At 37.1% G+C, this 24,767-nt stretch overlaps 1 protein-coding gene across 4 annotated transcripts in view; it reads right to left on the bottom strand.

Annotated features, from left to right (window-relative positions):
• MACROD2 (mono-ADP ribosylhydrolase 2) overlaps positions 1-24,767 on the bottom strand; it is a 1,143,457-nt gene that overhangs the window by 595,431 nt on the left and 523,259 nt on the right. For all 4 annotated transcript variants that reach the window (XM_087919277.1, XM_087919278.1, XM_026712814.2 and 1 more), the window contains exon 6: positions 3,393-3,514. In XM_087919277.1, coding sequence (XP_087775403.1) covers positions 3,393-3,514 — 122 coding nt within the window. The remainder of the gene's footprint in view (positions 1-3,392; positions 3,515-24,767) is intronic.

Here is a 24,767-nt window from a genome sequence, read left to right as displayed (position 1 = left end):
TTTGTTAATTTATTTATTTATTTATTTGCTTTTATTTATTTATTTTTGTCAATTGCTTACAAGATAATAGGTATAAGTAAAAACATAGTTATGAATACATGGATACATATAAGAAAAATAAAAAAAATAAAAGAAACAAAAGGACAGGGACGGTAGGCACGTTGGTGCGCTTATGCACGCCCCCTACAGACCTTTTAGGAAAGGGGTGAGGTCAATAGCAGACAGTCTAAGGTTAAAGTTTTGGGGGATTGGGGGAGAAACCACAGAGTCAGGTAGAGTATTCCAGACATTGACCACTCTGTTCCTGAAGTCGTATTTCCTGCAATCAAGTTTGTTGCGGTTAACCCTGAGTTTGTATCTATTGTGTGCTCTTGTGTTGTTATGGTTGAAGCTGAAGTATTCATTGACAGGTAAGTCATTGCAATGTATGATTTTATATACCACACTTAGATCACACTGAAGATGGCGTAATTCAAGGTTTTCTAGGTCTAGAATTTCGAGTCTGGTGGCATAAGGTATTCTACAATAAGTAAAGGAGTGGAGAACTCTTCTTGTGAAATATTTCTGGACTTTCTCAACTGTGTTAATATCAGATATGTAATGTGGTTTCCAGACTGATGAGCTGTATTTGAGTATTGGTCTAGCAAATGTTTTGTATGCTTTAGTTATTAGTGTAATATTACCAGAGAAAAAGCTACATAAGATTAGGTTAACAACTCTTAATGCCTTTTTGGCTATATAGTTACAGTGGGCTCTAGCACTTAGGTTATTAGAGATGAGTACTCCAAGATCCTTGACAGAGTTTGGATCATCATCAAGGTCTTGACTATTCAGCCTGTATTTTATTTTCTGATTATTATTTTTTTTGCCAATATGTAGGACAGAGCATTTATTTGTTGAGATTTGAAGTTGCCATTTGTTTGACCATTCTGATACATAGTCAAGATCTTTTTGAAGGGTAGCAGTATTGTCTGTGGTATTGAACAGCTGTACATCATCAGCGAAGAGAACGCAGTTGCTCTTAATATGATCAGAGGTCATTTATACAGAGAATGAAAAGAGTTGGTCCTAGAACACTGCCTTGAGGGGCACCACCGTTGACAGGTACAGAATTTGATAGGACGCTCCCAATTTTGACCATTTGTTGTCTGTTTGACAGGAATGCTAATTCCTATCAAATGAGTATCTGACAATATGTTTGATTATTCCTAGAACCAAGCATATAGTTCATATTAAAAATATTGTTACATAAATTAAGTATTTCACCCATTATTTCGAATGAATGAAATTTGGAGAAATGGAGGGAAGCAAGGAGGGTAGAAGGCTGGGAGGGAGGTTTCGTATGCTCACTGCCACCTTTCCACAAAAAAAGTTCAATGGAGAAGCCACCAGGACCTACTCCCAGTGATATTTTGCCCACCCATGGGTACTCTGTTTTTCTGATTAGGTAAGGAAATATATATAAAATGATGATCCAATGGATCACAGATTGTCTAGTGTTCAATAAAAGTATAATTCTGGATGACTGCACCTTGGGGTTCCCTACAGCAACATTCTTAGAAAAAAAATGGTTATGTAATTTTTAATATGTAAGGCATCATTTTCAGTTACAAGAAATTTGTTACTTTTCAAAACTCTTTGAAAATGATTAATAAGACTATCTCTGTCATTTGCCACCAGTATCAAGATACCTTGTCTATTTCCCATGGATATGCTCTATTGTTTTGTTTTGTTTTAAAAAAACATATTTAATAAATGTTAATTCCACAAATCCACCTAACTCATTACTAACCTCATCTTATGCTAGCCACCATCATTATATCTTTTCACTAACAGAAGAACATATGCACTATGTAAAATAATTTTTCCTTGATCTTTCTTTTTTTAACTGAAATTTAACTTGTTCCTTCAGCCATTGAATTATTGTCTTCTGTTTCTTGGTGAATAAAATGAGATATTACAGCCAGTTGTCTGAGAACCATTTACTTGTATAGGTGATGGATTAGATGATGGATTCTAACAGACAACATTGATTGGAAATGTATGGAAAGGCCACCAGCTCTACTGAAAGCTGCTGATTTTCTCATTGAAATTCATATTGTTTTACTAGAGAATAATTTGATTTTTCACTGAGTCATATCATTGAAATGTGATGTCAGGTCTAGCCCTAGATATGCTTTCTAATAGCTCTGATGGCCATGCTTGCTTATTAATTTTTATGATTTATTTACTGTCTATTTGCAGAACTGCTGAGGCTCTTTAAGTGCCCTGTAAATGGCTGGCTTCCACTCAGCTCTCAAGTGAACTGAGCTGTACCACAAAACCTTAGGTTACAAAAAGAATCTAGCACTATGCTTTGTCTTGGCACGCTCAGTTCTTCTATGCCAGCTACAGCCAATAATGATTTGGAAATATGATCAAAAGAAAACGAAAACCCAAGTCCAGAGAAAGAGGACTCTCCTGCTGAAAGTTACAAAGTCTAGGGTTGCCATTAAGTTAGGGCTAACTGTTATTTTCTTCACAGCTTTCTAAGTTATTTAACATACAATTTACCCATGTTGCTTTTTGCTAATACCACTCAAGCAACTACAAACTGTTTCATTTTGGAAACATGCCTTACAATTATCCACATACCAGGTATCAAAGTTGCCCAGCATAGATACTAACATATTGCAATGTTAACATCTGTTTAATTTTTTATATTAACTCTGTAGTGGATAAGGTCAGGGGTGGGAAACGACAGCGTTAACTACCAGTTCGGGATTTACGAGCTTCCCTGCCCGCTGTAAGGCACGTGCCTGTTAATCATCATTAGCACGCTGCGTGCCGAGAAGCAGCCTTTGAAACAGCCCTCTTTTCTTGTTTTTTTAACTGCAGCTATGCCTCATTCGGCAGCTGAAGTTGAAAAACCAGGAAATAAAGATCAGGTAAGAGCCCGGGCGGGTGGGTGGGCAAAAATATCAGCAGACATAGAACCGGTTCTATGTCTGCTGTTCTTCAAAGCTACCAGTTCTACAGAGGTGGATAGAACCGGTAGAAACCCACCCCTGCATAAGGTGCTGCCTTGGAAATAAGCAGACTATATGTTCTAGTTCCACCTTAGGATAAAAGCCAGCTGAGTGACTTTTGACCCAATCACTGTCTTTCAATCCAACCCACCTGAAAAGGATTGTTGTGAGAAAAATAGGAGGAGGAAGGAATGTTAGTTATGTTCTCCACCGCGAGTTATTTACAAAGTAATAAAGGTGGGAGGAAAAAATATTTAATAAATAAATAAACTTTTGCAATGGGAAGTTCTTTTTAATACTTTTTGTTATGATACATGGTTATGGTTACAACTCCTGGCAGGAGTTTGAGTTTGTCAATTAATTAATCAATCAGTCCATACTTACAATTGATCTGATGAGTTTCTCCTTTGCCAGTTTCAAGGAGGTTTTATAGCAATTTGCCAGATCTTCTTTATGGATATCACTAATATGTCCTCGAGCTATAGGGCCCACAGTGTGAATAACATCTGCAAAGAATAACACAATCAACATCAAAACTTGAATAAAATCGTACAAAATGTCAAAGGAAAATTGGTAAATCAGCAGATGGACTCTGATCATGAGGATTTTTCCTGATTAACGACAATGTCCCTGACCCGGTGAGTCAGATGATGTAAGAGGTAGATATGAAGTAGGCAGAGGTGTCAAACTCACAGCCCATGGGTTGGATGCATCACATACTGGCCATGCCCACCCCTGGTTTAGCAAAGGGGGAAAAAGTTGTGATACATCACTTGATGACAACATGTCGTCCCAAGTTTGACATCCCTGTTCTAAAGCAATGATTACTTTACATTGTGAAGGAATCCTTTCCCCTTGGAGAACCAGGAAGTAATTGCTGCTTGGCTCATCTACAGAGACAAAGGAAGGCCCTTAGTGCTCAGCATTTAGAAGAAGAATGCTTCAAATTGGAGAAAAGAAGCTCAGAAATCCTCCCCCCCCCCCAAAAAAAAAACAGGCAAGGAAAAGTGGAGAGTCTGGAGGAAGAAAACTGGGAGTCAGGATGCCATGCCCTGTTCCCATAATACAATCAATGCAATCACTATTAATCAAATCAAACCTTCTTATTAGTGATTCTGCAGTGCACAACCACACTAGCTAGGTTAAAAAAAAAACTATTGTGGGAACACAATCCTCTTCCTCCTCTCCAGAGTATCAGATGACAGTATTAAACTATCCCATGAACTCTTATACCTGAAAAGTATTGGCAAAGCTTTGTGACATCACATTCTGGTTTGTTCATTGCAACCAATCAGTGCTTAAGGGCTATGTCCTGTGCTGTCAGGCCACAGCAGTGAATTTTGTAAGAAAAAAGCTTATTTTTTCAGTTGTTTTTATTCTCCACTCCCTTTGACCAAGTATGCATGCTGTGGGAGACAGAATCCATCAATTGCATTTGGCCAGGTTCCCTCAAACATGCCAAGCTCTCCCAAGGATGCTGAAACAGCATTTCAATTCTGCCATTTTCTTTGTAGATTAGCAAACACAAAGATTTAAATAACTGTCAAAGGGAAATATCTATCAGGGAATTTGTTTTGTCAGAAAACTCCATGGACCTGGTAAAAATAAAACATGAAACGATTTACACACCCAAACATTCTGACAGCTGTAAACATCATACTGAGAAGCACATAAAAAGGAAATAATCAACCTTCTCTTTTAATCATAGTTATTTCCCCTAGTTATAAGGTAGAACGGGTGAACTATTTGGCTGGAGAATTACACATAGAGTAATTAGGATCAAAGCTGTTTAACACTATTTCCAATAACTGAAATTTGAATTGGACACGTAGGATTTGCCAGAAGACAAGGATGATAACACCTGATCAAAATATAGTTTTAATGCTGGTTTTACCCCTTTGAGCTGACTCACAGATATGAATTTTAGGCAGTCCAATAATAAATGGAGATTTCTTGCCAGTGGAACAAATTCAAAAATAGAAAGAAGTCTGTTTTTGCATGCTGTTACTTTTCATTATCATGTTTATTATATTTGAAGGTAACAACAGACACAGTGGACTGTGTAGGACAACATATTTGTGTGTGTGAGGTTTGAGTTCTTGGTTGTTTTTAAAAATGCAAATATTTTTATAGATGAAGCTGACACAGTGCCTTAATCAGAGAACGTTAATTTTATTTATACTGCCAACTCCTGAAATGCCATAAAATGTGGTCACAGTAGGACTTCCTCTTCCACTATAAATACTTATTGCCACAAAATGCTGCAGGAACAGCAATCAGATCTGACATTTAATTGCCAAACCTAGGCCAGCAGTATTACTACATCAGTCATAATTAACAATGTCCAAATCTTAAAAGGAAGTATCACAGAAAAAAAAAAAAAACCAACCCTTCTAATTATTAAACGTCTGCTTTGGCTATAAGAAACATGATGCTTTGGGAGGCCATTTCTTTGTGATTTTGATAAATGTTTTGCAAATTAGAGTTAAATGATCAGCTGGGTATATTGCTACAATTTTGATGCTGCATTTTCCTAGTAGATAAGTGATTTTAAAAACCCTGCTATTTTACAGAGCATTTCCTTTAGTTAAAGGACCCTTATCCCTCGTGCAAGCAACATTAAAAGTTTTAACTAGAATTTCTGCTTGCCAAATACCTCCAGAGACAAGTATGACTTGTAGAGCAATTTGATTACTATAAAATTTTAGTTTTCCAAAATGGTGCAGTTGGCATTTAAGTACAATGCCAATTTTTTTTTTGCTCTAATGGAATAAATATTCCACATAAAAGACTGGCAAAAATGCAGTATCTAGAATGCATTAGAGGCTTTGAGTGTAAAAAAGACAGGCGTTTTCAAAATAAATTCATTCATTTATGAAAGAGGAGGAAACACTTCAAGAATTGTGGGTCTGGTTTAGATTAGTGCTTTGACAAACAGACTAAAGATGGGCTAGAGACGCGAATCTTTCAAAGCAGCAGACAATTAGGATATGAATCCCTCCCTTCCTGCTCCCAACCCAAAAGCTGGGAGCCATACGGGAAACATATGCTACTAAGACTGTTCCAAAATCTTTCAAAGAATGCTAACATACAGAGTGATACAAAATGGCTGTGAGTGCTTATGTTTCAGCAATAAAAGAGACAATGTTCTAACACTTATGTGAAATAAGCAGACTGATTTTTAAGATTAAAAACAAATATAACACTAAAGGAAGGCAAGAGAAAGGGAAAGCATAAAGTAAGAGAAAAGAATGAGAAGGCAAAGGACTTTATGGAACGACATTAAGTCCCTTCTCAGTAATGCTCTTGATAACTGAGGGAAACATCGGAGTAAAGTTTAAAATAAAATATAATTTATGTAAAACTACAAACATGACCCTCAGATTCCAAACTCTCAATCAACTTTAGAACAATTTCTAAAATTTATGTTTAAACAAAAAGAGAAAAGTACAATATGCAGCACAAAAGCTGTTCTGAGTATGCTAGAGGTCACTTTAGAGAAGGAAAAAAGCCACTAATGACTCTCAGTGTTGGCTCTGAGGTACAGTTTGTGATTATAAAGGACACTCATCCAAATTGACTTATGGAAAACAGAAGGCATGAACAGAAAGCAAATATTTAAGTTAATATATTTATGTACCACTCTAGCCTTCTCCCAAAGTGAGGTTTTAAGATTCATGAGGCATCTGAACTCAAGTCAATCAGCACTGAATTCAACTGCTAATCACGCTAGCTATCCATAGTTAAAACAGATTCAAAGATGATTCCATATTTTGGGAGGGAGAAATCTGGCACTATTGTTTTAAGATAATTTTTATACCTACAGCAAAGGAAGAAAAGTGACACATATTATGTGAGACCCATTTATATTGGATATAAGAGTAGCATAAACAATCTACTAACCATAATAGTTACCATCCTGGTATACAGGTGTAAGTAAATTCTTACCCATAAATTAGCATGTAAAATTCAGCTTATAAATTATATAGAACAATTCTATTTGTAATCATGAAAGAGTAATTTTTAAAAAACAAAATAAATGTGTGGCAAGTTAAAAAAAATGGCCAGGCATGTATTCTTCAAAGTGAAATTAAACAATTACATTACCAGGTAAAGTATAAAGGTTTTTTTAGTTTGTAGAGAAACAGCATAATTAATGGAAGCACTATCCCCACCTGCATACAGGAGAGGGCTGACATATTCATCAGACCAGCAGTGGAATTTAAAAAAAAAAATTACTACCGGTCCTGTGGTCATGGCTTGGTGGGCATGACAGGGGAAGGTTACTGTAAAATCCCCATTCTCTCCCCACTCCAGTAACCTGTTTTCCAGCTCCATTCTCCTGTGCAGGACAACAAAAGAAGACCTAGCTGATCAGCTGGGACTGGGAGGCAGATAATAGATGGGAGTGGGGCCAGTCAGAGGTGGTATTTGCCAGTTCTCTGAACTACTCAAAATTTCCATTACCGGTCTCCAAACTATTCAAAATTTCCACTACCGGTTCTCCAGAACTGGTCAGAACCTGCTGAATACCACCTCTGCATCAGACATGAGACATGTTTGCTTTGCTATTTTCATTAATGTCCCCTTCTACCTACATACCACCTTTTGTGATAATCCATGAGGAACACAGTGTCCTAAAGGAATGTAAACAGTCCGTTGAATGTTCTCAGGATAACATGAAAGGACATGAGGGAGTAAACTTCTATTTAACTAGGAATATTATATTCTGTTACAAGTTCTATAAACTAATTACTATGAATAAAAATATATACAGAGAAGAGAAGTTACCAGATTCACCTAGGTTTGAAAAAGTTCAATAAAGATCTTCAGTGGGAACCAAGATGTAAAATAGAGTCCTAGTGTGCTAATGGATTGAATTTAGTAGTCACATAATGTTATGTGTGTTTTGGAGTGGGGGGAGTGGGACAACTAGAATATAGACCTACAACTATCATTATCCCTAAAATGCAGAGGAAGATTTTGGTTCCTTCTCAATGTTGATGAAAGATTCAACTTTCTAGTCAATTTTTGTATGGAAGAAACTGGAAGAAACTTCATCTAACATCTTGTCTTGTTGGTCTGTTCCTTCATTTTAGGAAATACAGTGTCTGGACTCAGCCTTGGGGAAAAGTACAGCTGTCTGAAATTTTGAAGAGAAACACTCCACTCTATAACATATGTGCAATTCCTCTGGGTTCACCCAATTCTGAAGTTTGCTTTTTCAAGAATATCTCACAAGGTACAGAAATGACAGTGATTTAAAAGAAAGCCCTATATTAATCTGACCTTAAAATTGTTCTTAAAAAGGTAAGGCAATATTAGTCTTGCAAAATAAGAAGCACAAATAGGAGCACTAGATCAATCTTTATTGTAAGTTTATATTGTCAGAAACTTGCAAGCCTGAAAGTACCGCGTTTCTCCAACAATATGGCCTCCACCAATAGGAAGGCCCAGCATGATTTCTAGGCATGAGGTGAAATTAAGCCCCGCCTCCAAAATTTAGGCCTATTAAAACCATGCTTTTCCCCACCATTTCTCACATCATTTGTTAGAACTACACGAGGTGAAGAAAAATGGGTGGGGGAAGGGCGGGGGGATAGGGAGAAAACTTGCCTTTAGGAGTGCCCTGCAGGTAGCCTAGGCTAGAATACCGCGATAGCTGATAGAAGCTCCCTGAAGGCAGAGTCCCCAGCCGCTTCAGGGCATGGCATGGCTACCCGTGTCCTTTAGGGCAGTCTCTTTTGGGAGATGGAAGCTCCCCAAATGCAGTCACCAGTTACTCCAATCGGCCGGTAGAAGCGGCCTCGCAGCGAGGGGAGTGTGTGTGTGCCACGCCTCGACCCGAAGCGGCTGGGGAGCGGCAAGGGAGCTTTGATCGGCTGGTAGAAACAGCCTCAGGGCGAGTGCACACACACACTCCCCTCGCTGCAAGGCCACTTCTATCGGCAGACGAAAGCTCCCTTGAAGGCAGAGTCCCCAGCTGCTTCAGGGCGTGGCATGGCTACTCGTGTCCCCTCGCCTTTAGGGCAGTCTCTTTCGAGAGATGGAAGCTTCCCAAGTGCAGTCACCAGCCACTTTGATCGGCCAGTAGAAGTGGTCTCGGGGTGAGCGCACACACACACACTCCCTCGCCACAAGGCTGCTTCTATCGGCAGACGAAAGCTCCCTTGAAGGTAGACTCCCCAGCCGCTTCGGGGCGAGGCTTGGCTGCCCATGTCCCCTTGCCTTTAGGCAGTCTTTTTCGGGTGATGGAAGCTCCCCAAATGCAGTCACCAGCCACTTCGATCGGCCGGTAGACATGGCCTCGGGGCAAGCGCACACACACACACACACTCCCCTCACTGCGAGGCCGCTTCTACTGGCCAATTGAAGTAGTTGGTGACTGCATTTGGGGAGCTTCCATCGCCCAAAAAATACTGCCTAAAGGCGAGGGGACATGGGCAGCCAAGCCTCGCCCCGAAGCGGCTGGGGAGTCTACCTTCAAGGGAGCTTTCGTCTGCCGATAGAAGCAGCCTTGTGGCGAGGGGAGTGTGTGTGTATGTGTGCTTGCCCCGAGGCCTCTTCTAACGGCTGATCGAAGTGGCTGGTGACTGCATTTTGGGGAGCTTCCATCGCCTGAAAGAAACTGCCTAAAGGCGAGGGGACACGGGCAGCCACACCACGCCTTGAAGCGGCTGGGGATTCTGCCTTCGGGGAGCTTTCGTTGGCCGATAAAAGAGGCCTCGCCGCGAGGTACGTGCTTATGGGCCGCTCTAGGTGGGGGAGGAAATTAAGTCACCCCCGAAAAGACGCCCTAACCATTTTTTCATGGGTCAAAAAAAAAAAAAAAGGCCCGGCCTTATTTTGTGAGAAACACGGTATCCTTCCCATATTTCACTTTTACTTTCCTGAAAACTAGAGATGGCCCCTTCTAAGAGATTTTGGCCACCCCTCCCTCTTTGGTCTCAAATTGCTTTTAACGGACCATTGTCTAGGCAGTGGCACTTCCTCCTATGTCCCAGTCATTCCCACATACCATTACAATAAACTGTAAATTTGAGTTATTAAATTTATAAGCCTAAGTGAAATCAGTTAAGATCTTCCCATTTTTGAGACCCTTGTCCCTAAAGGTTACACTGCTGTGTATGATATGATATCATATAGAATATTTTATACAATCCAACTCACAGCATTTATCCATCAACCTCACTCAGTACAGACTTGGAAATTAAAAATAGCCAAAATGCCACCAGAATTTTATTGAAGATGTCCAATGCAGAATATTTAAATTTAATAAAAGGTCATAGTGAAAGAGGGAGTGCTTACAAGTGGAAAGAAGGAAAAAGCCTCCAGGGATTTTTTTTAAAGAATAGAAAAAATACAGGTGAAACTCGAAAAATTAGAATATCATGCAAAAGTTCATTTATTTCAATAATGCAACCTAAATAGTGAACCTAATATATGAGATAGACTCATTACATGCAAAGCAAGATAGTTCAAGCTGTGATGTGTCATAATTGAGATGATTATGGCTTACAGCTCATGAAAACCCCAAATCCACAATCTCAGAAAATTAGAGTATTGTGAAAAGGTTCAATATTCTTGGCTCAAAGTGTCTCACTCTAATCAGCTAATTAAGCCATAACACCTGAAAAGGGTTCCTGAGCCTTTAAATGGTCTCTCAGTCAGGTTCAGTAGGAATCACAATCATGGGAAAGACTGCTGCCCTGGCAGTTGTGCAGAAAACCATCATTGACACCCTCCATAAGGAGGAAAAGCCTCAAAGGTAATTGCAAAAGAAGTTGGATGTTTCCAAAGTGCTGTATCAAAGCACATTAATAGAAAGTTATGTGGAAGGGAAAAAAGTGGAAGAGAAAGGTGCACAAGCAGCAGGGATGGCCGCAGCCTGGAGAGGATTGTCAGGAAAAGGACATTCAAAAGTGTTCGGGACTTTCACAAGGAGTGGACTGAGGCTGGAGTCAGTGCACCAAGAGCCACCACACACAAACGGATCCTGGACATGGGCTTCAAATGTTGTATTCCTCTTGTCAAGCCACTCCTGAACAACAAACAAAATCAGAAGCGTCTTACCTGGGCTAAAGAAAAACAGAATTGGTCTGTTGCTCAGTGGTCCAAAGTCCTCTTTTCTGATGAGAGCAACTTTTGCATCTCATTTGGAAACCAAGGACCGAGAGTCTGGAGGAAGAATGGAGAGGCACACACTGCAAGATGCTTGAAGCCCAGTGTGAAGTTTCCACCGTCTGTGTTGATTTGGGGAGCCATGTCATCTGCTGGTGTTGGTCCACTGTGCTTCATTAAGTCCAGGATCAATGCAGCTGTCTACCAGGAGATTTTGGAGCACTTCATGCTTCCTTCTGTGGACAAGCTTTATGGGGATGCTGACTTCATTTTCCAGCAGGACTTGGCACCTGCCCACACTGCCAAAAGCACCAAAACCTGGTTCAATGACCGTGGGATTACTGTGCTTGATTGGCCAGCAAACTCGCCTGAGCTGAACCCCATAGAGAATCTATGGGGCATTGCCAAGAGAAAGATGGGAGACATGAGACCGAACAATGAAGAAGAGGTGAAGGCTGCTGTTGAAGCATCCTGGTCTTCCATAACACCTCAGCAGTGCCACAGGCTGATAGTTTCCATGCCACGCCTCATTGAGGCAGTAATTCCTGCAAAACAGGCCCAAGCCAAGTACTGAGTACATATGCAGGCTTATACTTTTCAGAGGTCCGATATTGTTCTATGTACAATCCTTGTTTTATTGATTGCATGTAATATTCTAATTTTCTGAGTTGTGGATTTGGGGTTTTCATGAGCTGTAAGCCATAATCATCTCAATTATGACAAATCACGGATTGAACTATTTTGCTTTGCATGTAATGAGTCTATCTCATATATTAGTTTTACCTTTTTTAAGTTGCATTATTGAAATAAATGAACTTTTGCACGATATTCTAATTTTTCGAGTTTCACTTGTAGTATGCCTCCAATGGCTACCATAGCAATTTCAGTTACTGAGCAGAAGTTAAAAGCTCCAGATGTTCTTCAACACTCTGCATTATTGTTTTGGTTATTCTGGAACAGACTGGAGGATTTAATCATATTAATACTGTTGCCTTGTATTTATGCCTATCATTAATTTAATCAGGTGCTTTTAGGGGACTTCAGTTGTACCCTATAAGTGTTACAGAGGATTTGATTTGGTTTCCCATGAAATTTAACCTCTATATGAAAATATTGTGAGTAGTTTCCTAAATCATTGGATTGAATTGTGACCAACATGCAAATTTTGCATACTTCAACCTCAATTTTCCAGTTAGGAATCCCAGGAAAACCAACACACTTCTCATTATCTAAATTGGCTGTCATTCATGAATTATGAAGCTTGATCTGGATGAAATAAAAACACAATTGACACAAAAGCTTGATAATCTGAATTAAGAGCTTAATTAACATCTATACTTACATACTTCTTGAATGACCTAATTGCTTTGGATTCTATAATGTCTGCATAGAAGCATAAATTAGCAATAGATGATGGGAATACTTTTTGGCAGTCAATTGCTGGGTGTTTTAGAGGGAATATTGCTATAACACTTCACAAATGTCTGCAACATGTTATGTAACTGCAATATTTCTGGATTGTGCAGCAAGGGCATGTGACAGACGTGTGATCCCAAGAAAAGTCTCAGATGCTTTTAAGGGTTTTCAGCAGATCTAGATGCATGCTCCAAAGTATTGAAAAATGTTACTATAGCTGTCTAGCTAGAACAGACACAGGCACACTAGTTATATTCTGATTGGATTGTAATATAATAATTCAAAACTTTAACAACTGAAGAACATGCTTTTGGTTCGTATGAACATACCAGTATTTAAAAATCTAAGGCTGACTCTGGTCCACCGATAAGGTTTAGGAGGTTGACATTCATTAGATATATTTTTCATTTATTTGACATGTCCAATAGAGTTTAAACATAATTTGTTGCTGATTGGGTTCTCTAATCATAGGAAACATATCTAATATTCCTTAAAGCTTGAAACTGTTGATTGGACAACAAGTTTCAAATTCTCTATTCCAAATTTCTAGTGTCTTATCTAAATTTCCTTATTTATTTAACGCTGATAATAAACTATCAGTTTATTTGTCATTAAGCCTTTTCCAGAAAATTTCAGAGGCTACAAGGACATCAGAGCAAGCAAGGTAAATAACTAGTGTTGAATTAATTACAATTACAATTCACTTTTTCTAGAACAATTGTACTCCTTTATACAATCTCAACAGTTTTAAAAGTATCATTACTTAATAGCTTATTGAAGATAATGATTTTATTTTAAACCTATGATTTCTTAAAAAAACATTTTACCAGTCATTTTAAAATAGCAATTATTTCAAAGTGTACATTTCTCATGAGAACAAAAATCTCTTCAACATTTTTTTTTACCCAACCAAGTTCAAATATGTCTGAGTTTGCTATTGGAAAAGTAATCAATTATCCACTCTAATTAGTACCAAGAGCTTGCTATGATTTCAAGAACACTATTGTTAATAACATTTAAACTGAACTCATAGTTATACAGATTCAACACTGTTTCAGTTCCAATTCTTTATTATTATTGTGGTACAGTTAGCCAGATATGTACAGGTTAAAGATATTGTTGCAAGATGTAAGCTGTTCTGCATAAAGCTGTTTTTTGCAATTGATTGATGGAAATTTTGTCAATCCCAATAGTGTTCAAATGGTGCTCCATTTGTTTTGGGATAGCATCCAAGGGGGCTATTACTATTATTATTTAGATTTAATAAATAAATGCATTACAATGATTCACAAATAAGCCCAATGACATTTTTTAAAATTAGGAACATAATATCACTATCATTATAAGAAAAACTTAACTTTAATATTAAGATTCTGGGTTTATTTTGACTTTCCAAAAGAGAAGTAGCCACTGATTTATCAACATGTTTAAGTGAAACCAACATATGCATAGCTCTCAAAATACATTCAAAATTGATGCAAAATTCCATTTTCATGACATTAATTCAAATAACTTTATTATGCATTAGTATAATGAGCCCAAAGCTATGTACTTACTATAATATTAACATTTATTTTTAAAATTACAAAATGGAAAATAAATACTAATAAGACTTTTTGGTATAATATAGCATAATATTATGAAAACCCTTTTGTTTTGGTTGGTTGGTTGGTTGGTTGATTGGTTTTTGAAATTTGATTCTGATCCAATAAATTTAATTTAGAATTAAATTAACCGTCATTTCCCTACCTTCACCCTCAGCAGCTGTTATCTGGTCAACATGTAACCTACAATGTTTCAGAAAACATTACCTTTGATTGGATCATTAAAATTAATCAGCATTATCTAATTATATGAATACTGAACTACTAAAATCATATAAAAACTTTGGGAGTCTAAAATTTCTCTTGAATTGGAAAAGATGAAGATACTTTTATTAAAAACCAGCTCTCTGGCAGATTTTGAGTTTCCACATAAATCTACTCAATGCTTTTTCTTACTAAAAGGCTTTTCTAATTTAGAAGAATATCTGCTGCTTGAAAAAAAAAATCCAAATTCATTCCTTTCAATTTATTTTTTAAAAGTCGCTCTCTTTTAAGCTATTCATCTCAGGCCATTGTAATGTGCTTCTCATTTCAGTTAAAATGTCTATGCAATGAGATGTTCTTCTCACCACAATGTTTATATGAGTCTCTTTTTCCTTCTTCCTCCTGATGCAGGCCAAATCTTCTTTTTTTCTTTTTTTCCCTATACAACAGGGATGGGTTTCAAAAATTTTAGCAATGGGTTCTCTACTGGGTGGGCATGGCCATGGTGGGTGTGTCCTAGTTGGCCTCTTGTACCATGGGGAGGGGGCATTTTTGCCTTCCCCAGGCTCCGTAGGCTTTACTCAAGCCTCCGGGAGGGTGAAAAAGGCCTCCGCAGGCTCTGGAGGGTCTCTGGAAGCGAGAAACGGGCCCATTTCCGGCCTTCCCAAACTTCTGCAAGACTCATTTTTCACCCTCCCCGAGCCTCCACATGCGCCCTGTACTTACCTGCATCCAAAATGGGGCGTGTAGAGACTCCTGGGAGTAGTAGACAGGGCCAGCCAGGAGTTGGATTTGGGGCTTCTCTAAACTGTTCAGAATCTTAGCTAGAGGATCTCCCAAACCCCTGTGAACCCCCAGCAGCCCACCTGTGCTATACACTCCATGCAATCCCCTTGCCCATCTCTCTTTTTCACACATATGCTTTCTCCAATTTTATATGCTATGATGTTATTCCATTTCCACTGTGCTATTTGGGAGAATTCCCTGCTTCTGTCCCAAATGTTATACTCCTATAAATAAGTTTTTTTAAAAAAATTGACATGATACTTCTCATGGAAAATATAATTTTTTTCTACATTTCCACAAGTGGTGGTGGGGAGCAGAGAATCAATAATATTGATACAGGTACTGTTTTACAGCTACTATATGGGCTAGTTGTAAAACTTAGGTGGTGATTGAACAGTGAAAGCCACAGAGGGAATAATTCTGCATTTAATAATCTGCGGAGAGGAATATCAAGAATATCAACAGCAAGAACTGTTTGAGTGGAGGGATAAAAGAGAAGCCGAAGCTTCATCTGCCAAGAATAGGATATCATTTTGGATGCTGTGCACAAAGCTGGCAATTGAGTTATTGCAAGCAAGCTGCCTTACACAAAGCTCTCATCTTTCCATTTCCCTCCACCAGGAATAATAGTTTCTAATCTGAAAGAAAGATAAATTGGAGTGATTTCAGATATTTTTGTGGTTTTCTGCATCTTGGAATAATTGGTTTAGCCACAAGTATGTAACTTTAAGTCAGAAAAAGTTTTGGACCTTTGAATATATAGCTGTAGCTCAGCCATTTTTTTTCAGATCTGACCTAGATCTGAAACATTTGGGCCATTGTTTAAATAATTTGCATATTTAATCAATGTTTTAAAAATAATGTTCCAGAGCTTGCAAAAAACGGAGTCTGCATATCAAGTTCTCTCACATTGATTATACAGTATTGTAAAGAAGCTGGAACTGTTGCATTTAATTTTTTTCCATTAATCAGCCAATAAAACTTTTGGGAATACAGAGGATAATGATTCCTATCAATTGGGGGGGGGCTATGCAAATGAGCAAATGGCAGCAAAACGGGATTTGCTGTTTTTAAAAAGGTGCATGTTGTTTTTAAAATGGTTAACCAATCATCAAACTGAGAATCAATTATATGTTCTGTTCACTCACATTCATGGATTTATAACCATGTTTGATTAATCTAGAAAATTTATAAAGCCTTGCCCTATCAGTCATGATGCAAATAATATGAATTTTAAGACAGAAGACATTGCACTATATGGATGGATGAACAGATGGCAAAAAAAAATGGCAAAAGTCTTCATTTTATCAGGTGATAGAAAATACTTATTCATGTTAATTTAAGAAAAGGAAAAATGCTAACTCACTTGAAAGAAAATATTACTTAATATTAAATATGCTATTCTGATAAGCGCAGTATATTTTGCTGTATAGAATGGCCATTGTCCTTTAATTTCTTTTCCAAGATGCTCATTATTTCAGATTAAAATCTGCAATTTTAGTATACCATAGATGTTTGTTAATTTTAAATCACCTGTATATTTGTTTCTTATTATACAATTTTTGTTTAGATTTTAAAAGGAAGAAAACACTGATGTTCTATTTCTCTCTTGACATCAGAATGTTTTAATTTTATGAGGTGAAATGACCCTCACTTTCCAAGATTGGGATCTCCAGATTGCAAAATGTATATTTAAAATCAGATGCTATCTTTTTCATGAATAGGTTAATGAAATATAGAATTAATTGTATTGAAGGCACTAAACAAACATATGCACATCTCAAAGGAAGCAGCTGTCAGGATTTAGTTATTGATTTACTTATTTATAGAATAAAATCACATTTTTTTTCAGTTGCCAAAACGGGGATAATTGAAGTAATGAATAAAGTACTGTTTAATGCCAGTTGTTTTATTATACCGCACTTTGGTCTCAGGTCTTAAACTACATACATATACTCTGAATCATTCCAAAAGATAATAGGGGAACTTTATTACTCCCAACATATTATCCCATGTCCTTGTGTGTATCACAGAAGTGGGAATGGAATGGAATGGAAAGAAGAATTTTCTTCCTCACAAATGAGTTAATCTCAGGCTTTGATCTGTATGGCTCTGGCATTGCATTTTATTTATCCACACCCAGATAATTTTCTTCCAATCCCCATGGGATCTGCTCACAAATGCTAGACAAAAAAATGGTCTGTTATAGCACATTTCACTATAATCAAAGGAAGTTTAAACATTGAATCATTAAATCATTGAATCATTAAATCTAAGTATTGTATGCTTTAAAATGAGCGTGCTCATTATTCATTTCTTCTATTCTATGTATAGCATGTGCAGTGAAAGAGAAAGAAACTGGCTGGCAAGAAAGTGGTGGGTGAACAAGAATAGTCATTTGATATTGTACAAAAGTTTCGTAGGAAAATAAACCAAGCCTATGTTTGGAATTTAATTTCTCAAAACCAGGGGATTTCTCAGCATATGTAAATCTGGAGAAATCAGCTTTTCTTCCATATATATATGGAAGAAAAGCTGATTTCTCCAGATTTACATATGCTGAGAAATCCTGGTTTTGAGATAATATAATATAGTTGTATAGATACTGATGGCTCCTGAGAGAAATATATATATATATTTATATATATTTATATATATTTAATATATATATATATATTTCTCTCTCTCTCTCTCTCTCTCTCTCTCTCTATATATATATATATATATATATATATATGTGTGTGTGTGTGTGTGTGTGTGTGTGTGTGTGTGTGTGTGTGTGTATACCTCAGAAAACATATATATATATATATATGTTTATATAAATATATATATATATATATGTTTATATAAATATATATATTTTCTCTCAGGAGCCATCAGTATCTATACAACAGGTTTAATATGCACACATTTTGTGTTATCAAAAACTCATTCATACCTGTAACAGCGTGACAGGTCGAATAATTCCCATTTCACAGATGAATGACTGCTGGGACTAATGCAGGCAGAGCTATTAATCTGTTTATGGCTGAGGGAGAATTTGAATCCAAGATTTCCCTCAGTTCCATGTTTCATTCTGTCCAAGGGACAAAAGAGCAACTCAAATGCTATTAAATGGTAGAGAAGTAACAGGCCATATAAGCACCCAATTAAAATGAGGATGTCAATCACATCCCATCACACATTTTTATAAGTAACCCAATTTGACCTAGTCCTGGAGCTATGGCATAGATCAGATATATTAGTACTCTGCTAGGGAAATAATTGGTTCACCTTTTGTATCTCCCCCACCCCCCCGCCTCACAAATGGGGCTGGGTAAAGCATAGTAACATGAAAAAAAAGTCCTGCTGCACTAGGACAAAGGCCTTTCTAATCTAACTTTTTCTTCCTACTATGGTCACAGAAAGCTCAGAGAAGAGGCCAAGAAAATAATAGCATCCTCCTGAGATATTCCCCCCATCCACACCTTGTAGTATATGCAGTTTACATTAGTAGTAGGAATCTGGAGGCATTTCCCCATACAAATTTTAAAAGTAATGGGAAAGGAGCTTTGTAGGTATTTTTGGTAACAGAGGGGAGTCTTTCATACTGGTTTAAGGAAAAAGACTGGCTGCCCGCCTTCAAACCATCACATTTTCTAATCTCCTTACTACCTTAGTCTGACCTTGCCACAGTTTATTGGCAAATCAAATCAAGAAACTACAGTTTGGGGTTAACAAATCACATTTGGCATGCAGGATTCAAGAGATGGTTTTAATCAAGGAATAAGGGCATCTATTGATTTGCTTTAACTATAGGTATTCAAAGCTCAGAATCAACTCCTATAAAAGCAAACCCAGGCAGAGAAAATCCACACATAAAAAAAGAGGGACAGTTAGTAACTTGCAATGCAGTGTAGCTCCAAGTAATAATTCTAACTTCAGAATTGAAGCTGCCAGATATTTTACAGGACAAAATTCCATGCAGCTGAGAAAAAGCTGGGGAGGGGGAGGGGCTCTTTTTTTCTTTTTCTTTTTTTTCCCCCTGTGGTTGTATATGGGGATGTGTCTCAAACTATACAACTAAAGTTCTGCAAAAAAAAAAAAAAGTTTCTTCAGGGTATACAGAAGGATGAAAGAATTAATTATCTTTCCTCAAAAAGTTAAAGCAACCACAACTTTTCGATTGCTTGCTGAGCAGCTTTGAAAGCTCTTCTTCACTATCTCTACATGGCTGTCAATGCACCCCTCTCTTTGTTTTTTTTCTTTTTGCACAGTCTACTTGAATGCTCCAAGAGGGGTGTGCTATGTTTGTGTTCCAGCAAAAGGCAAACTAGTTCTTTTGAATGCATGTTCCAACTGCAATCTCAATGCAAAGGATCAGGGTTTCATTCTTTTATTTATTAGATACATTTGGTTCTGAATGCTGCAAATGAGGGCATTGGGCTATATGTCAGGCTCCCAATAGGCTCCCAGCTACAATTTAATTTAATTTGCTGGTGGCACATGACATGGTTATTTGTGGGATAATCTGCAACCTCAATTATTTATGACCATCCTACTAAATCTGACAGAATGAGCATATTCCTCTTCTGTTAAACTGTATCATCTAGTGAGATTCAGAAATGTGTCTTCTCTGCCATGGCATAATATCCCATCCATCCCCAAGACTCACATAGCTTTGACTCTAGTAGCTTTCTGGAAAGCCTTAAAGACCTGGCTTTTTTTTCAGGCATTGTGGCCAGATTGTCAGTACACTGGGGATATAATTTTTTATCTGGGGGGTGGGGGAGAGCTTGTTCTCATGTCTTGTTTTGTGAGCTGCCAAAAGTCGTAAAATTGAGATGGACTGCCATATAGATTCTATAAATAAACAAATAACTAGTTTATTTAGTTATCAAAGGTGTATAGAACTGGATTCTACAACTCACAATGGCCTGTAGCAGTAAAACAGTGATCAATACATAATAGAACCAAGGCAAATAAGAAAGAGAGAGCCAATTTTGATGTAGTGAGCTACAAACCAGGCTACATTAGCCATAACCCCAACTAGGGAGTTTGGGCCAGTCACTCTCTCTCAACCCTAGGAAGATGTTAAGGACACTTCTGAAAAATGTTGCCAAGAAAATAGCAGGAACATACCCAGACAGTCACTAGGAGTGAAACTGACTCACAGGGACACACAAGCTTACACACACAAGCAAAAGTCAACTAAAAACAATTACATACAAATATGCCCATGCCAAATCCCTTTGCTCCGAGTACTCGTCAAGTTTGAATGACATTAGTTCTCAATCACTGCAGGACTGGTCACTTTTACTCCTTTGTGAAAAAATGTAAAGTCAGGGCTGCTCTGATCTAGAGTTGGTGTCAGCTGGTGCTCCGTTCTAAATCCAGGAAAGAAATATTTAGACTCTTGTAATTAGAGAAAAGATGTCTTTTACTGGAAGTCAGTGGTAGCAACAAGAAAATTCTGAATCTGGGTAATTAGGCATGCACATCACATATATCAAGGGAGTGAAATGTTCCCACCCCCAACAGTTCAAACGGTTCTTCCAATTAAAAGTTGTGAACTACATCATGCGAACATCTCCAGGTGGTGATGATTAGTTGACCTTGGCTTACTCAGATAAAGGGTTGCAGTTGCGCAGAGAAGAGAAAGCTAAGCAGGAATGAGAAACCCTCCCCAGTTTATACAATATTAGTTAGCAACATTTGCAGCTTACATCCCATACATTTGCCCCTTCCACCCCCGTTACTCATGGCAGCCAGAAAGAAGCAAAGGAAAGGAGGAAGATCTTGAAGGCTGACAGTTGGGATAGCGAGGCAATTTTATTTTTTATTTATTTTTATTTGTCAATTGCTTACAAGATAATAGGTATAAGTAAAAACATGGATACATATAAGAGAAATAAAAGAAACAATAGGACAGGGACGGTGGGCACGTTGATGTGCTTATGCACGTCCCCTAGAGACCTATTAGGAAAGGGGTGAGGTCAATAGTACACAGTCTAAGGTTAAAGATTTGGGGTTTGGGGAAAAATCCACAGAGTCAGGTAGAGTATTCCGGACATTGAATACTCTTATCCAGGTGGGGGCCATTACAATATTTTTTTCTTTTTCTTTTCTTTCTTTAGGAATCATAATAATGGCCTTAGACCTTCATCTTTCTTTATGAGCTTTGCTGAGCAATAGTTTCTAACTCTATTTTTTTTCCTGAGCAAACAAATTATCTTCTTGATTAATGGACTGTCATTTACAAGAAGTATCATAGATGCAAATTCAAGCATAGACATATCAAATTGCCCATGAAGCCCAGCTTTTAAATTAGTTTCAGGAAAGGGGGCACTGTATAATAAACCTTTATTTTCAATAACATTAGGCAAAGGCTGAAAATTACAATAGGCCAGGTAACCTGCCAGCACTGATATACTACAACACTTCTTTATGAGCAAATTACAATTTGGAGAGCTAATAATAAAAAGAAGTGATGCTGAGATGATGAATTGATTCTATGCAATTAGACCTATTAGAATTCACAAGAGTCGACAGGCAATAATCAAACCACTTTCATGCTGCCCATTGCAATTATCTTTGCACTTAAGAATCAACAAAGCACATAATGACTTGCATTTGATTAAGAAATTCATGAGAAATGGAATTTTAATTAGTGTGCTGAAAATTTGGGTCATTTATGACTTTAAAGGACAACACATTGTGAAAACTATGAGAAGCTGTCAATGATTAAAAGAGTAAGAAAAGTTCAAGAAAGTAATGATGTTCTTGACACAAAAGGGAAAAATCCAATAAATCCCATGAAATGACTATTTTTTTGTATTGCCGTAATGATGTGCAGGTCTTGACAAAATGTAATTGTTTAAGTGAAAAACAAGACACTTTGGTGACATTTTAGATTACCATGCAAGTTACCCAGGCTCATGGCATGAATTGTGAAGGCTCTTGCAGACTCAAATTCTCCACAAGAACTGATATAAAGAGAGGAATGCCCAACATTTTTAAATAATAGAATTTATAATAAGTCAGTTATTTTAAAAATATTTAAACTGACTGAAAATTGCTGCTTTCCCCACAATTATTTTCACTCATCAGTTAATCTGATTGCAAAAGTTTTCTTAATCTTCAGATTCAATAATTTAATATTTATGGGAAATCCAAAGAAAAAATATAATGCCACATATTTTAATTTACTGATCCATTAGTGCATAGCTGTGCAATGACCATGATCTCTGCTTACTACTTGCAACACAAAAAAGTAAAATAAAGTCTCCTTTGACTCTTAAAGATTTCCCCAAACATCCATGTCTTTTTCTTAAAATGCATATGAAATGTTTTCCCACTGGCTAGGTGATTTTTCAACAACTTAGTCTAATCTACTGCTTTAAATATTTCCTGATAGCCTCCCATCCAAGTATTGTTTAGTTTTTTGATGTCAGCCCAAGGTTGGCTAGTGCAAAGAAATATATATAACTCAACACTCCACCATTCTGAAATAATGTAAAAGGAAGAGGAGTAATAAAAAGACTCTGACAAGGCATGTCACTGGAAAAGAAGGCAAATGTCTTCTGTAGTCCACTTCCTATACCACACTAACCCTAATTAGATATTAAGAATTGCTGGTGGGGAGAGAGATCTCAGTTTGAGAAAGAGACCTTCTGCATCCTTTCTTGACTTGAATTTGAAACCATACCTGAAAATTATCCGATTTGACCTGTTTAATTTCTGAAGTGGACACAGTTAAGCTCTGTAATTTGGAATTCCAGAATGAATTTAAAGGAATGAAGCATCAGCTCAGGATAAGTTAAATCACCATCATGTACCTTTCAGATTGTGAAGTATACCACACAATTACTTAACGGGGTTTTTCTCTTATTGTGCAAAGAAGATATAATGGGAAATCACTATTTTCAAAACAGATTACAAATGCATCCAAAATAGCACAGTGTTTATTTCTTTAATGAACAATTTACTATAGTTACTTGGAGAATATAAATTAGATGCAACATAAAGAATGAAAGGGATTATTAACAATTTAAACATTTTGACAATACATACTGCTGGCTGCCAATGATTAAAGAAAAACTATTATAAACCCAAAGCAGGACATAGAAATATGGATCAAGGATGTGTAGAATACGGTATGGGTAATCTTAAAGAAGTTAATCTATGAGATTAAAGATTGACATTAAAGAGGGTAACTTGATAGAAAACAAAGAAAGTACACTAAAACTAGCTTCAGAAATTAGTGTATGGATTTATTAAATCCCCCTTTTCCATGGATGTACATACAGTGTTTAATTTTCAAATATTTATATAGTGACAATTTTTGAAAGTTGAGGGTGTGAATGAATGATTTTTTATTAGCAGTTGAAGGGCAACAACATATAATTTTGAGCAGAATGCCCAGACATTTACACAATAAATTAAAATTAAAAACAATAGAAATATATATATTCCTATTCAATTTGTTCCAACCACCTTGAGCCACAGGGGCAAATGTATCTCTCATGGAAATCTGATAAATTGGTCTTTCTGCATAACAGATAAAAGGCTTTTAAATCAAATCCGAAAGAACCTGAAATAGTCCGTTCTGGGGAGTAAGGTACTTTTTTTTTTTTTTTACACTGGATACTTATCATTATGAACTAATTGTAATTTCTTTTGCCTTTCAATACCCAGGACTCACTGTTATAAGGGAATATTAGTCTGTGGACAGCAAAGAGTTAGGTATTTCAGGCCTTCAGTTCCCAACTGCATCCCTTAGATTAAAGGCAAATGTATCAAGGGAAATCTACCCAGTTTCCACTGAATGGGATCTGAAGAATTTACCTCAGGAATTGGGCTGCAGTATTTCTAAAGCAGAGTAATTGGTGCCTGGCCAAATCAACCCCCTATAAGAACTGAGTCAATGATTCACTCTAAGACAGTTTGATGGTATCTTCCGAATACATATCAAGGAATATGATTACATGTCTATTAACTTATAATGGGAAGCCTGAGTAAAGAGGACTTGGCTGTAATGTCAGTCATTAATTATATCCTATTTCATTGATTATTTTCCAAAACAAGAGGCTGATTAAAAGAGCTAGATCCATAGTTCAATTCCATTGGCAAACCATTGATGACAAATCTCTGCAGCCACTGAGGAGAGGTGATTAGGGAACTTTTCAAAGGAAATTCTGGAGGAAAGAAAAAGCTGCAGGGAAGTAAAAAAATTAAAAATAAACATTTCCCTCTGCTTCCATCCAAAGGATTTATCATTAGATTCTTTTGTGAATGGAAGGAGTTAATAGAATCAGATTTCATATAATGTCAAACCATCATATACTGTGCAATGATTCAAGTGTAGAGAATATAGCAATGAGGATTTAAGCGAGAATAATTTGATTAAAATATGGTTCAGGAATGTAATGTGTTTAGCTTGATGCTTATTTCTCATGGGTCCCTGTTATCTTCAATGGTGCATCTGGAGGAAAAGAGGGAAAAGGTTTGCAATTGCTAAAAATAAATAAATAAATAGTCATTGATCCAGTGTAATTATGCCCTTTTACAACTCTACTTCCCAGCAAAAGGATTTACCATCAATTTTAAGTGTAGAGTTTTGCCAGAGTTAAGAATTCATGAGATT

The sequence above is a fragment of the Pseudonaja textilis genome, chromosome 1 (genome assembly GCF_049901715.1).
Source record: "Pseudonaja textilis isolate UNSWEBS1 chromosome 1, rPseTex1.2, whole genome shotgun sequence".
NCBI lineage: Eukaryota > Metazoa > Chordata > Lepidosauria > Squamata > Elapidae > Pseudonaja > Pseudonaja textilis.
The sequence above is the reverse complement of the archived record's forward strand: the minus strand, read 5'-3'. Positions and strand labels throughout refer to the sequence as shown.